The sequence below is a fragment of the Ylistrum balloti genome, unplaced genomic scaffold, assembly GCF_031769215.1.
Source record: "Ylistrum balloti isolate Yb309-2 unplaced genomic scaffold, AGI_CSIRO_Ybal_v1 Utg370386, whole genome shotgun sequence".
Classification (NCBI taxonomy): Eukaryota; Metazoa; Mollusca; class Bivalvia; order Pectinida; family Pectinidae; genus Ylistrum; species Ylistrum balloti.
The window spans coordinates 2,071,409-2,087,557 of NW_026782268.1; the positions used below are offsets into that span (position 1 = coordinate 2,071,409).

Below are 16,149 nucleotides of genomic sequence, written 5' to 3' on the forward strand. Positions count from 1 at the left end.
ACATGTACAAACAGCACTTATCTGAACCCGGGAAACATGGGTATAACATCATAACTTATATAACAACGTCCGTGCTAAGATCACCACAATGTGCATATGGACACATTAAGCCGACTGAGTTGATATACCGACAATAAAAATAACGCATTATCATTTTTTCTTCATTCTCAACTAGAGGTGTATTAAAAACATATTCTATCTCAATGCACCAGCGAGTCTTTTGATTTTTCCCATATAAAAATTAACATTGGGTAAAACATGTACAGGCACCAGTTTTATCTGTCAATACACTCATATAGATACATTAGCATTATTTTTGTATGGACAGACAAGTTTGGTACCTTTGGGTCGTATCGTTATCAGTTTATTTTGAGTTGTTGATCTCAAAACAAGACAATACGTATATGCATCTTTACATATTTTAACCACGAAATCGAATTTAAAGGCACATTATTACTTTTAATTAAATAGTATTCTGAGAGCAGCCGAGTTTGATGTTTTGGATTTTTTTCATGTACCACACACTTCATTGATATTTTTTTCCAATATTTTGTTTTATGTTCAAGAGATTTTCAAACCAACATAAGTTATCTAAAAAAAATATGTGTAGCTTTGTGTCACAATTTTTTTATTCACAATACCTCTCAAACCAGACTGTTCATAAGTGTGCACTTTCTCTATAAAATTGCATGGAGATATGTCCAGCCTTTTTGAAAGTGAACTGTATCGATACATTGTGAACTGAAGAATGAGGAAAGTACTATTCTTTCATCGAGATTAGAATGTATGGGTACATATGTACCAAAGGATATGGAAAGAAATGAAAGACATGAAAAAGAAAGGGGGAAAGTCATGGGGAAAATAACTCGACAGGAAAAATAGTGTTTTAAAAGAGAAAAATAGAAGAATTATGTTAAGGAAGGAAATGAGCTGAATAAATTAGATTTAGTGTTAAGATTTCATATTTGTTGTGTTTTCAGGCTAGTTGAGGTAAGGTTTTAGGTAATTTCAATTCCATTCACCCATTTCCCCCGATAATTAAGAAAATGTTGTAACCAAGAATCACATTTGCCATTATATCGGACCAGAATATCAAAGCTAAGTAGATACATATTTAAAATCTTATTACCATAGAAACACCTTTTTCCGATACATAGCCGATGTCCATTTTTTTTATCTCTTATCTATGAGTAATGGTTTTATCGTTAACACGGAATTCGTTCGAAAAGTTATCAGTTTGTAGTGCACTTTGACACACGGCACGTCGCCAAGGGAAGGTCAGTACTTGGATTGTAATGCATAGCTGCATTTACGTAAACAACTCAGATTTTGCATGAAGTATAAAAACATGTGTTTTATTCCTTCCTATTCTGGTATTAGTCACAAAATTTCCCTTGTGACATTTGTCTGTTTGTTTACATACACGATGTAAATGGTCATTAATTCATTCCGATATCTTAAGCATTTGTATTGATTTTTCTTCACTCAATTTATTCATTTATCAACGATATTTGAAGAATAGAAATTAATGAAAATGGCTTTGTTTGAATCGGTATCAAAGAGAGCGTTCACTGTGAAAGTAATGGAGGAAGTTACATGTTAATGTATTGTAAAATATTCACGATAATATCTACTACTAGAGCAAATGTTTCTGAAGTTGTGAATTTATACAGATATATATACTTGATAAATATTAATAAAACATATATGATACATATCAGAAACGATTTCCGGATTACATTTATTACAATACATGAAATCAATGATATGAAGGGAAGTCTCACCAACTAATTCTGATTTCCAAGAGTTACTTCCCTTGAACAATAATAATGCATTAACTCTGGTTAGCTTACGTTAAAAGTTTTCATCAAATGTGCGATAGGAATATAGCTGAATATACATGTGATATATGCTCTACTTATATTTTCTGGTTAAAAAATGTACCCATGGTTTGTATCGGTAAAATAAAATGGTTAAAGTATGGATTTTTTTAAAAAATTTCCCTCTCTCGCCAGGTAGAGGGGAATTAAAAAGTTCCATGTTTATCAAGCTTATACGTAAACTGTCTATGTTATCTGTGAGATATAAATGTTGATAAATCTTATGGTTAATACAATTTTTCTTAAAGGTGGATTAACAAAATATAAGTTGATGTAAGTAAGATGTCTAATGAAGATGATAAAAAATAGGCGAGATAGGATATGATGAACAAAAATGGAGGAGAGAGAACGATGATTGAGTTTATTGTTGTTTTACGTCCTATCGACAACTAAGGTCATTTAAGGACGTGTCAGGTTTAGATGGTGTAGGAAGCCGGAGTACCTGGTGAAAACCACCGACCTGCGCTCAGTACCTGGCAACTGCCCCACGTGAGCCTCGAACACGCGACCCAGAGGTGGAGGGATATAGTAATTAATTACATTACGCCTTAGCCACTTGGCCACCGCGGCCCCACGATGATTGAGAGTAGATAAATAAAAAGTAACAAAATACCTACATGCCCAAAGGATCTTTATTCAAGCTCAAATGCTAAACTAAGGCAAAACATGAACAAAAGAAAGAGTTACACGGAGACTCGCGAAAAAGTACAACGATAGAGTAAGCGTCTTCTGCTTCAACAACACCTGCAATGTAAATATTAGTCCATCCAAGTAAGTCCTGTCACGTTCCCAAATGAGATAATGGTATACAATAACGGAAATAACACGTTTTTGTTTATCTATTAACGAGATGCTTAGTGCCAACATTAGTATTTCATTTCTTTGTAGGGATCTCAAGCAATGTGTGCAATGTTATTAGAGTTTTAAGATGTATGCATTGTTAAGTATGGCGAACGCTCAGGCCAACTGGAAAGCTCAGAAGGCTCCAGAGCTCCATGTCATCAGTGCCTAACCGAAGCAGCGGTTGGGTTATCATTAGCAGAGAAATCTGTAAGTTCACATTCCAATTGCAATATCGACCTTGTATTTCAACAATAAATATAAAAGATCTTATATATTTAATTAGATATCTTATATATCTAAATGGTATACATTCATCTAGTATACTAAATAAATATCTTATAGAAAAGAAATAAACTATTGGCCAGTATTGCTCCCTAAATAAGTGGTAAGATGGCTTGCTACAATTATTTTCCGGTAATTTCTGATACATTGTATCTTTATGTGTATATTATATATTACAAAGTTGAACTTACGATTTTAGAATTTGATTATGTAGTATGTATATTCTTAACATGTACGTAAGTAAATATTGTTAATGTGATATGTATATTCTATACATGTATATAAGTAAATATTGATAACGTAGTATGTATATTCATATACATGTATATAAGTAAATATTGTTAATGTGATATGTATATTCTTTACATGTATATAAGTAAATATTGATAATGTAGTATGTATATTCTTAACATGTACGTAAGTAAATATTGTTAATGTGATATGTATATTCTATACATGTATATAAGTAAATATTGATAATGTAGTATGTATATTCTTAACATGTACGTAAGTAAATATTGTTAATGTGATATGTATATTCTATACATGTATATAAGTAAATATTGATAACGTAGTATGTATATTCATATACATGTATATAAGTAAATATTGTTAATGTGATATGTATATTCTTTACATGTATATAAGTAAATATTGATAATGTAGTATGTATATTCTTAACATGTACGTAAGTAAATATTGTTAATGTGATATGTATATTCTATACATGTATATAAGTAAATATTGATAATGTAGTATGTATATTCTTAACATGTACGTAAGTAAATATTGATAATGTGATATGTATATTCTTTACATGTATATAAGTAAATATTGATAATGTAGTATATATATTCTTTACATGTACGTAAGTAAATATTGTTAATGTGATATGTATATTCTTTACATGTATATAAGTAAATATTGATAATGTAATATGTATATTCTTAACATGTACGTAAGTAAATATTGATAATGTGATATGTATATTCCTAACATGTATATAAGTAAATATTGATAATGTAGTATATATATTCTTTACATGTACGTAAGTAAATATTGTTAATGTGATATGTATATTCTTTACATGTATATAAGTAAATATTGATAATGTAGTATGTATATTCTTAACATGTACGTAAGTAAATATTGTTAATGTGATATGTATATTCTTTACATGTATATAAGTAAATATTGATAATGTAGTATATATATTCTTTACATGTACATAAGTAAATATTGATAAAAGTTAAAAGAAGAAATATATTACCCAACACATTTGCCTCCTTTTATCGTATAATTCTCAAACCTACTTTCCTTTTGAAATTGTTTGACTAAAATATTTGCCTTTTCACCATTAGATTTGCACTCTGCATCTCTTCCAAAAATAGGCATTTAACCTAGGGAGAGCCTTGTGTGACCATAGTTTTGTTCCATACAGTGCTTTGTAATGAGTTACAGAATTCGCTCCAATGGTCTTGTTTAGTATTCTTGCTCTATTGAATCTAATTTTGGCTATTCTATGACATTCTGAATAATTTTCTGAGGGACTTTTCTTGCGTTTACCCTCCCACCTACATTTAATGTGTTTTGTTATGGTGCGGGCTTCATTCCACCAAGGGTTATGTTTTCTAATTTCAGTTTTTCTTAATGCACTTGGATGAAGTATAAACCAAAGTTTGTGTGAAGTTTTCTGTGTATTTGTCTATGTCAATGTCTTTTATCTTGCTTGACAGTGTGTGAAGTTGTATTTGCACGTGAAAGAGAGGATGGATGATGATGTTTGTGTCTCAAAGGGAATGTAGTAACAGCAATGATTTCCAAGGGACATTTTTCATTATTCATTGTTATATAACTCCATCTCTATATATAAGTGTACACTAATGATTGTAACTGTTAATCATAAAAAATATAGCAAGCATCATTTAGACAGGACGATTCTATTGATGGACAGGATGATTCTATTGATGAATGACATCAACAGAGAATCTTACAGGAATTTCTATTTCATTTTGAATTTTTTAGGAAACGAGTCTAGACATTGTTTGTACCGAGTTGAGAGCCTTCGGTGAGGGAACAATGAAAGTTTAGATACGAGTTTTAAAAAAATCTCATATGAAATGAAATTAAGATGCTTTTTATCCCTTAATTTATATATTAAGATTTCTGTCTTAACATCGATCAAACAGTTGTGTTTGTTGACATTCACCGCATCACAAAATTCCGATGGGTTAAAGTATGCGTCCGCCATTCCAAGGGAGTGCCTGCTCTGCAGGTTGCAGAAAAAACAAAACAAAATACGAGTTTGACTTAATTTTGTTTAATAGCTTGCAGATAAATATGAAATTAATTGCATCATAACATTAAACATGTTGAAAATGAAATAAATTTGATATCTCTGTACTTCGATCAAAACTTTGACCCAGTTTGTGACGTCATAACGTGCGTCATTCAGTGTTGTGACCGTGACCTAGGCTACAGTCGTTCGATCTCGAAACCAGTTTCCTGAAATAGAACTCTATACAGAGGTACTGCAGTTGATTGGATTAACTTTATCACCTTTCCTTCACACTTGTCGTCAGTTTTAACGGGTGTGCCCACCGGAAACAATATGCTGTCGTCCCGTTTTACTACCAAACGTGTAGTAGTACTTCGGTGCGTAGTGATTTAAAAAAAAAAACAGCGGAAAATATGATAAGGCTGACCAATCAAATTAAGTTTAAATTATATGCAACTTGTTACATTCACTGGATAACATTCCAATTATGCGATAAACGTACATTTGTATTTAAATACAGGTTTCATACAAATACTTTGCCTTCAAATAATGATATGAGTACATCACAATATTGTCTTTGAAAAGTCAGGCAACCAATATTTGCATTAGAATATTACTATAGAGCCATACAGCGGTTATTATATGGTCACTAAAACATATACATTGTTTGAATATTACATGTTTTCCTTTAGGATTAGTCATTTATGATGAACATTTATTGATGTTTTTGATGTACCGATATGTTCTGTGTTAAAAGCACACGTTAGAAAGACCTGTTTATACTATTTCATTTTCATTGATTACATTTGCCTTCCCTAATTTCAAATAAGTCTGTATGTTACTGGTCATGGTCACAAGCCTTTTTTAATTGAAAGTTCACCAGTTCAAATTAATCAGATCAAGGATTCGGTATAACATATTCCTTCGTAATTAATGTTATTTGCCAAATTTTAATAATCTAGATTGTAGTCATTATTTGCCAAGGTTTTAGCCAATGAGGTCAAACAAACGTGTGCATATATAATGTTGAAAAATGTTTTATTGATCTGTACTGACCTTTTAAGTCAGCTGTATCATGTTGACATTATATACACACAAAACATGGCCTCCTTGTTACTTCTACTCTCTATGTCATTGACAACCATTTGCGGAGCTACTCATGTAGATTTGAAAAAACTTCACCGAGATTTGATGGAAAATTATAACAAAAACTTACGTCCGACGTTTAACCTCTCACAGCCGACAGAAGTGGATATTCAGTTTTATCTGCTCTCGATAAAAGAATTCGACGAAAAGACCAGCAGATTTGCTATTGTTGGCGTATTTGTACTAAATTGGAACGACTTTCAGTTGGCATGGGATCCTGATGATTATGGTGGCATTGTAAGTACTGTTTTTCCACAGAACACTTTATGGAAACCAGATCTTATACTTATGAATCCATATGAGAAAGTTGAATCTGCCGGCTTTGAGGATCTGAAAATTGTTGTGATTAATAATGGATCTGTTTTTTGGGCTCCGGTTGACGTTTATGAAGTCACGTGTCCAGCAGATGTAACGTACTATCCGTTTGATCAGCAAACGTGTTCGTTGTTTTTTAGTGTCTATATGTATACAGTGTTTGATGTTACTTTGAAACCATCATCAACTCACATATTCACCGATGATTATTCGCCAAACAGTCTTTGGTACTTGAAAGACACAAGCTTTACAATCATTGAATCACATAACTCACAAACACTGTTGATGAAGACAATGCTTCAGAGAGGACCATTGTTTCAAGTCATAAACACTATAGTACCATTCAATATGTTGGGACTATTGAACATCATGGTGTTCCTTCTTCCTGCCGAATCTGGTGAACGTGTTGGTTTTTCCGTGACGATTCTGTTAGCTATTGCTGTGTTTATGACAATTGTGGCGGACACTTTGCCTGGAACCAGCGAACCTTCTTTCCCTCGACTATGTTATTTATTGATAGCACAGTTAGGTGTCAATATGCTTGTGACAGTTTTCACTATCTTAATATCAAGACTGCATCATAAACCAAAACAGCAAAATATTCCTTCATGGCTACAAAAAATCATAGGCAAATGTGTTTGTTTCCATCCAAAATTCAAATTAATAAATTCAAATGAAAACATCAACAACCAAGATCTTAATAACCCGAACATCGATAGTTTAGAAACTGTTGTATCAATTGTTCAGGAAGCAAAGAATGTTGATTTAGGAGATGAGGTAAATCACAGACCTCGAAAAGGAGTAAAACACACGTGTAGTAAAATGTCATGGCAGACAGTGGTGAGCTTTCTCGATGTCTTTTCTTTTCTTTTCTTTCTTGTCATTTATGTATCAAGCATGATAGCCACTTACTTTGTGTTCTGTTAAATTACACTGCACATGTGTATATCTTTTCGAAAACATATTTTTGTTTCATCAATTGACATGAGGCTAAATGATGCCAAATGGATGGTAATTGTGAAGTGAATCAATTTCAAAATTTGATGTTGATCATTCCTAAATTTTTTGACACCAAAATGTTCATTGATGAATTTCGTGTTAAGTGTAAGTTGATATTTTAAGATATGTCATTCAGTTTACCCGAACAAATCACGAACCTTTGCTAAACAGAGAATTTCACAAAAATTTAGACTTCGGTCAACGCAGGGACGTTGCTACCCAGGAAATGGAAAATCGCATTAAGGATATTGAAATCATAACGCTTATCATACAGCCATACTAAAAGCTGCCGTGTTGGTATTGGTATAGGAAAAGATCGAGATAAGCAGCTGATGTAGAAGATAAAAAATCTGGTGGATATAAATGTACATGTATAGGATGGACGTGCTCAATAAATGCTAATTTTTTTTAACTATTTAAAGACAAGATGTCTTCGATATATCTGAAAGTGAAATCAAAGGACCTTTCAAGGTCTTAATGGCCTGTTTTGATAGGCTCTTCGATATATTCAGCGTCGTATGAAAAAAAAAAAAAACCAAGGGTACAGTTAGTTCCTATATGTATGCCGATAGTCTGTAGAGAGATCTTGTCACTAAAATATTTATAATTCTCAAATTGATTGTGATAACGTTTGTGAGAAATAATATCTGTGTTAATTTTGAAATTTTAAAAACAAAATGCAGGTTTAATTTATTTACAACTGCAATGCCTCGTATACTTTATATTACTTTCAGTCCGAAATATAAGAAAATCATCTTTAAAAAAATTGGCATTAAAACAGAGTGGAGGCATGTAAGTTTGTGATACATGTATGTCAGTTTAATTCATTGGTATTGGATTTGTTACGAAAATTAAAAAAAAAAAAAAAAAAAAAACTACAACTTTCCGTACGAACGGGTTAGGATAGTTTTTATTCTTTTATGATAAATGTATTACATGTATTTTATAAACCACCTCAAAAGTGGATGGATGTAGAAAAAGATGCTATACAACAGGGGAATAGAACAGAACAATACATACGTAATGGAGGGCGATTCTGATTTCAGTAGTTTGTCTGGATATGCCATTATGACAATAAAATAAATTTTTCAAGACTGTTTTGTCTATAATGACAAACAGCAAGCCATCCCAACCAATCTATTCATATAATGGATGGACTGTACAAATAAAACTCTTGGGATTTAAAAAAATTCTTGATGAAAAAGGTTACCTTGTGAAATCAATATGGTGTTTAGAACAGTTCACCGTCACTTAATATCACCTGCTTTGATGTTAAAGCCACAACAGGTTGATATTTTATTGAATAGTTGTAGTTTACAACCCAGGATAACCATTCAAATAAGAAATGATTGACTCACTCACTCACCTACCCACTCAATCATCGGACCTTTATTCCGTTTCCTATGGGGATATCAGTTTATCAGTTTTAATGAGCGGTTATTGTTTCCTCCAAATCGATATTTTGCAATAAATCTTTATCCTATTTTTAACGTCATTTGAGCTTTAAGTGTATTGTTCCAGTTAATGCACTCAGTATTATTGCGTGGAAATTCATTGATCAATCTTATTCTATCTAAGCCAGTTGATAGTAACACACGAAAAAATGACGTTCTTTCTATTTCTTCTCTCAGCGTATTTGACAACCATTTACGGAGCAACTCATGTAGATCTGAAAAGACTTAACCAAAACTTGATGTCAAATTACAGCAAACATTTGCGCCCGACATTTAACCTCTCTCAACCAACAGAATTAGATGTCATTTTTCATGTTTCTTCAATAAAGGAATTTGAAGAAAAGACCAGCAGATTTTCTATGTTTGGAGTATTTATGATTTATTGGCATGACTTTCAGTTAGAATGGAATCCGGACGATTACGGTGGCATTGTAAGTACAGTTTTCCCACAGAGCTCTTTGTGGAAACCAGACCTATTACTTTTAAACCCATATGAGAAAGTTGAACCTGCTGGCTTCGACGATCTCAAGATCATTGTAAATTACAACGGATCTGTGTACTGGTCTCCAGCTAATGTTTATGAGGTCACGTGTCCAGCAGATGTAACATATTATCCGTTTGATCAGCAAACATGTCCGTTGTATTTTGGTGTCTACATGTATACCATTTTTGATGTGACTTTGAAACCATTATCTTCTGGTATAACAACTATTTATTATTTCCCAAACAGTGTCTGGCACTTGGTAAATGTAAGCTCTAGTATTCATCCATCACTTGACACGGAAATACTCATCCTGACAATAGTACTTCAACGACGATCAATGTTTCAAGTCATAAACACTATAGTACCATTCAGTATGTTGGGACTGTTGAACATCATGGTGTTCCTTCTTCCTGCCGAATCTGGTGAACGTGTTGGTTTTTCCGTGACGATTCTGTTAGCTATTGCTGTGTTTATGACAATTGTGGCGGACACTTTGCCTGGAACCAGCGAACCTTCTTTCCCTCGACTATGTTATTTATTGATAGCCGAACTCTTTATCAATACGTTGGTTACGATTTCTACCATTTTGTTACTAAGACTACATCACAAACCCAAGCAACAGACCATTCCAACTTGGTTGCAATATCTCATATGTTTTTGTTTTAAAACTAAAAACAAGACCCAACCTATAGAGGAAGACATCCAAGGTATTAGCAATGAAGATAACTTCATAATTAAAACCATTGTACCCAAGGTTCAGGAAACAAAGACAGATAAAGGAGTAAGGAAGGATTCTGATTTGAACGGAGATGACACAATTAACGGGAAATGCCCTATCTGTAGAGGAAAAAAATATGTTTGTAATGAGTCGTCATGGCAGACTTTGGCGAGCTTTCTCGATATCTTTTTCTTTCTGTTGTTTCTTGTCTTCTTTGTTTCATGTAAGGTTGTAGCTTATTTTGTATATATTTAAGATATTCTAGGCGTATTAATATTTTGTATGGAAAAGATTGTTTTATCCTATGTAGACGTCAGGTTATTCATACTGACTATGAAGATCAATAGTATTCTCGCTTTTCACACTAGATACTAAGCACCTCAATATGTTTTATATTATTTGAGTATAAATCATTTGACACTGGTAAAACAGATGTTACGAATATGAAGTCTGTCATAGAAAACTGTGGGGAACAATTGAAATGAATGGAAAAATATTCCAGAAAAAATGATGTACACACACACACACACACACACACACACACACACACACACACATATGTCAAATTATAAGAACCGGATGAACCGGTAAGGAGCAAAACATTTCTTTTTTTTGGAAATACATGAAGCAAAACAAAGAGTACACTGTTATGTGCCTATATTTAAAAAGAATACTACAAAAAAAGCGAATATTTTGGGATATATGTTGATTATTAATTGTTGTGCTAAATACCGATATGAAGGACAACATCAATATTATAATGATCATTAAAACTGCCTCGTTTAGCTATGACTCGTAATAGTTCGGTCAAATGATACCTCTTCTATCATCTATCAGTATTCCGATTGACTTCATCAATATATAGTAACGAGGTATTGATTCAAATCATATACATTTTTCAAATGGCGCTTGACTACTATGATTGCCAATATCGCAGTCGTGTGGCGTACTTTATGCTTCATCTTTTTGGCTGTATTAGAATTATGATATTGTTTATGTTGTTTGTACATCCTGGTTGACATTGTTGTTACCATGTCTGTCATGTTATTCGTCATTTAATAAAATTACATTACTGGCTGTATGTTTTTCTTGGTTGTTATTGATAAATAACATACCCAAAACAGCTGAAGTCGTGACTCAATTATCGCGAGGGAAATTATAACATAAATACCTTTTATGTAACAATGATATCACATTTTACATTTGCAGACAATGTACATTAGTAGAAAACTTTTTAATTTGCTTTGCAATACACATGTTGCCGATAATAATATAAATGATTGATGATACCAATGAAATAAATTACTCGAAACATTAACGTCTACTGATCGTATCAATACTTATGATATCTAAACACATCGAACAGTGCCAGTAATTTCAACACAATGAAAATATGTCAATAAGGTGTAGAATATCACATTAACACAAACGCAATTGGTTTTGTTTCGATATTTGAAAGTTCACGTGGCAATTATTTAGATATTAGATCCAAATGGAAGGCAAACATTATGAGTACATTTATTACAAGCCAGACTTCTCTATTAGATAGACTATTAAACAATCTAAACTATTACCTAGTGTTTGGATTCTCCTTTTGTGTCCCAAAATTACAAATACTTAGAAAAGTTTGACGTAATGTTTACATACACGAATAATGATAAATAGGACACAACACAAATAATACCTTAAGGTATAATTCTAATTGTATATGACACTATTACGTGTGCCATTGTTGACCAGAAAAAGAACTTGACGCGTAGATCGAATTAAAAAAGAGATATTGTTGAAATACTATATTGTTTCCTTGTCTTGGAAAAAAGACACATATAAACAAATCTAAGAAATTATCGATTTTGCTTGTAACAAACATTTACTCATTTTTCGATTTTTCAAAAATATTTTGTTTTCATATTGTGAACGTTAATACTGATATTGTTTCACTTAATGTCGCTTAAAATTGAAAATTATTGATCGACGATTTATCTGTTTTTATTTTCTAAGGAGATTATAAAATATGTACATTGTGTATAGCAATGCTGCAGAATAATATTGTGTATGTAGATAAATGACGTGTGTTTGGTAGCAGGACGCCAAACATCCAGTCTTTGTTATAGTAATGTATTGAAAAGAAGGTTCCATGATAAGTGACCTTATTCATTTTTCAATAGGAAAAAATCCTTTGTTCTTTAAGATTTACCATTGACGATGGTATGATGACGGCAGTTACATGAAGTTACAGCATGGCACTTTCACAAAATTAAGTCAGGATGCAGGATTACAATTGCTTTTTTCCGGGTGGAAAAACTAACTAAACATTATGTGTGACGCATTTTTTTCCTGAAGCTAGAGATGGAAAAATGCGTGGTAAACCTGATATTCAAGACACGCTTTCGATTGCTTATCAAACAGCTATATTGGAAAGTTGTCCATGTTTGTTTCGTTGTATTTAGAAGCGTCTGTCATGTTCTTGATTACCAATTCTGGTGGATATATACAATGAACATTGTCAATAATTCGCCTGTTATTTAGAGACAAGACGTCATTAGTCCATCTGAAAGTGAAATTAAACGACTTTGCAAGGTCATTTTGTGACCTTTCCGAATATGCTCTTTTATAAATTCAGACATGTATGAAAACAAAATAGGACAGCCAACAGAGGGACCTTGTTAGCATCGCTGTAGAAAAAATTGCACAAAGATTTGTTTGAACAGTTTGAGTTGGCAATCTACATGATTGTAATAATTTATAAGTATAAGTATTTCATGCTTTTGATTTTTCTCTGTCATGCTAGACAGTTTGTTACAGTAAAGTTGTTATTAAGCGTTTCCACTATAAATATACATGGCAATGAGTGATAGAGCCACACATGACGTATTATGTAATAATGATATATTTTAGCTGGTGAGATTTTTATGTCATTTTATAATTATTATTTAATGAAGTGACAATTGTAAAATAAATTTAAGGTAAAATGCACTTAATATACAATACAAATGCTACCAGCAATGACCAAATTAATTATTTACACGATTGTAATTAAGTAAAGAAAACAAAGGCAAACAAATGCTGCTACATATGGGAATTATCGTTAGGCAGATACGAGTTTCGCATCGATCAGAGCAGGTGACTTCAATACAAGTTAATGTGACGTACATCACATTCACAGCAATGGTTTCTGCCGGGTGTTTATGTTTTTGATAATTTAGTGTTAGAGATAAATGACAGGCAAACACTGTGTGGATCTGACAAACTGATTCTCTAAGAAAAGCATTTTTCAGTAAACGCAAGTTATTCTACTACAGGAACGCGATAAATATGTCTGGAAATCAGGAGGTATCAATGTAATAAGGAAAATGGCATCCGTGTTATTTCTTCTCTGTATGTCATTGACAACCATTTACGGAGCCACTCATGTAGATCTGAAAAGACTTCACCAAAACTTGATGTCAAATTACAGCAAACATTTGCGCCCGACATTTAACCTCTCTCAACCAACAGAATTAAATGTCATTTTTCATGTTACTTCAATAAAGGAATTTGAAGAAAAGACCAGCAGATTTTCTATGTTTGGAGTATTTATGATTTATTGGCATGACTTTCAGTTGGAATGGAATCCGGACGATTACGGTGGCATTGTAAGTACAGTTTTCCCACAGAGCTCTTTGTGGAAACCAGACCTATTACTTTTAAACCCATATGAGAAAGTTGAACCTGCTGGCTTCGACGATCTCAAGATCATTGTAAATTACAACGGATCTGTGTACTGGTCTCCAGCTAATGTTTATGAGGTCACGTGTCCAGCAGATGTTACATATTATCCGTTTGATCAGCAAACTTGTGCGTTGTATTTTGGTGTCTACATGTATACCATTTTTGATGTGACGTTGAAACCATTATCCTCTGGTATAACAACTATTTATTATTTCCCAAACAGTGTCTGGCACTTGGTAAATGTAAGCTCTAGTATTCATCCATCACTTGACACGGAAATACTCATCCTGACAATAGTACTTCAACGACGATCAATGTTTCAAGTCATAAACACTATAGTACCATTCAGTATGTTGGGACTGTTGAACATCATGGTGTTCCTTCTTCCTGCCGAATCTGGTGAACGTGTTGGTTTTTCCGTGACGATTCTGTTAGCTATTGCTGTGTTTATGACAATTGTGGCGGACACTTTGCCTGGAACCAGCGAACCTTCTTTCCCTCGACTATGTTATTTATTGATAGCCGAACTCTTCATCAATATGTTGGTTACGATTTCTACCATTTTGTTACTAAGACTACATCACAAACCCAAGCAACAGACCATTCCATCTTGGTTACAATATCTAATGAGTAATTGTGTTTGTTTTAAAACCAAAACCGAAATAGAAAATGTAGAGGAAAATCCAAAATACACCAATGATGTTACCAATGTAAACAACATTGTTATTGAAACAGAGGAAATAGACATCAGATTGGAGAACGATTATGATTTAAAGGGAGACGACACAAAAACCGGATACTGCCTTGCTTGTAGAAAAAGGAAATATGTTTGTAATGAGCCGTCATGGCAGACTTTGGCGAGCTTTCTCGATGGCTTTTTCTTTCTGTTTTTTCTTGTTTTATTCGTTGCATGTAATATTGCAGCTTATTTTGTTTACGTTTAGAATATTTTTTGTGTATAAATTGTTAAGCTTGTGTGATATATAGACGTCAGGGTAAGAATTCACACAAATACCACCAGTGTTAAATTATAGCTCAATTTGCTCATTTGAATATTACTTATTTGACACTGATGAGATCGAAATGTTTTGACATGGAGATTGGATCGAAAATAATAGGGCATTTGATTTTTCTACAGAATGAATTCGATTTAATAATTAGGCGAATTGATCATCGTACAATTATCTACAACTTATCACATTCTGTAGTAGAGCTGGAAATACTACTTCCTGATCTTTCTTGGTTAAGATAAGGAACACATGCGTTTGCATTTCACATCTGTGATATTTTTTAAAGTTGTTATTTGTAAATAATTGTAGAACTCTACATCACGCGATCCACTTGTGATTCATCATACGATGCTATGCAATGTGCGTAATTTCTCCACGTAGAGCCAATCAATACAAAAGCAAATAGCATCTGAAAATCTAATCAGTGAAGAATATTTGAAGTATATATCTATTAATGGAATCTGTGTATATTTTGAAGAATTAACGTTTAGAATAAAATGACAACATTTTCTTGATGTAAAAAGTCTTCGTTTGATACGATTCATCTGTAATCATTTATTGATTAAATCAACCCGGATGTGACATAAGAATAAATTCAATACCACCAAAGCATTTAGCCACCGTCTTTCAATGATACTCTACTTAATAAGACACAAAATCGAAAAAAAAAATCTAAAAATTTATTATTTATCATTAGTTTAAGATGAAAAAACAAGAAAATCTAACCTCAAATTCTATAAAACAAGGGCAAAATATTTGAACGAAATAAAGAATAACGTGGAGTCTCCAATAAAAGTACAATGATAATAAGACCAAGTGTTCCAAAACAGTATGCGTCTTCTTCGAAAACATGACATACATCAACGGAATCAATTATCAAAATAACGAACATCAAACACGTTTAGTTTTATATCCCACAAAGAAATAGAATATTTCTTAACGAGACCACTATGACGACTATACAACTTCCCCATAATTTTTTGATGAATTTGAAATCTTGTGTTACTAATTTGTCTTTCTACTATATTA

At 32.6% G+C, this 16,149-nt stretch overlaps 3 protein-coding genes across 3 annotated transcripts; all 3 read left to right on the forward strand.

Moving 5' to 3' along the window:
• The first annotated feature begins 6,384 nt into the window (after nucleotides 1–6,384).
• Nucleotides 6,385–7,671, forward strand: LOC132554170 (acetylcholine receptor subunit beta-like). The gene has a single exon (XM_060218469.1). The coding sequence runs from the start codon at nucleotides 6,385–6,387 to the stop codon at nucleotides 7,669–7,671; it is 1,287 nt and encodes a 428-aa protein (XP_060074452.1).
• A 1,675-nt stretch (nucleotides 7,672–9,346) lies between these two features.
• LOC132554171 (neuronal acetylcholine receptor subunit alpha-7-like) lies at nucleotides 9,347–10,654 on the forward strand. The gene has a single exon (XM_060218470.1). It carries the CDS (start codon nucleotides 9,347–9,349, stop codon nucleotides 10,652–10,654), a length of 1,308 nt encoding a protein of 435 aa, XP_060074453.1.
• Nucleotides 10,655–13,752: 3,098 nt separating this feature from the next.
• LOC132554173 (neuronal acetylcholine receptor subunit alpha-3-like) lies at nucleotides 13,753–15,054 on the forward strand. Its single transcript, XM_060218471.1, has one exon. It carries the CDS (start codon nucleotides 13,753–13,755, stop codon nucleotides 15,052–15,054), a length of 1,302 nt encoding a protein of 433 aa, XP_060074454.1.
• Nucleotides 15,055–16,149: the final 1,095 nt, after the last annotated feature.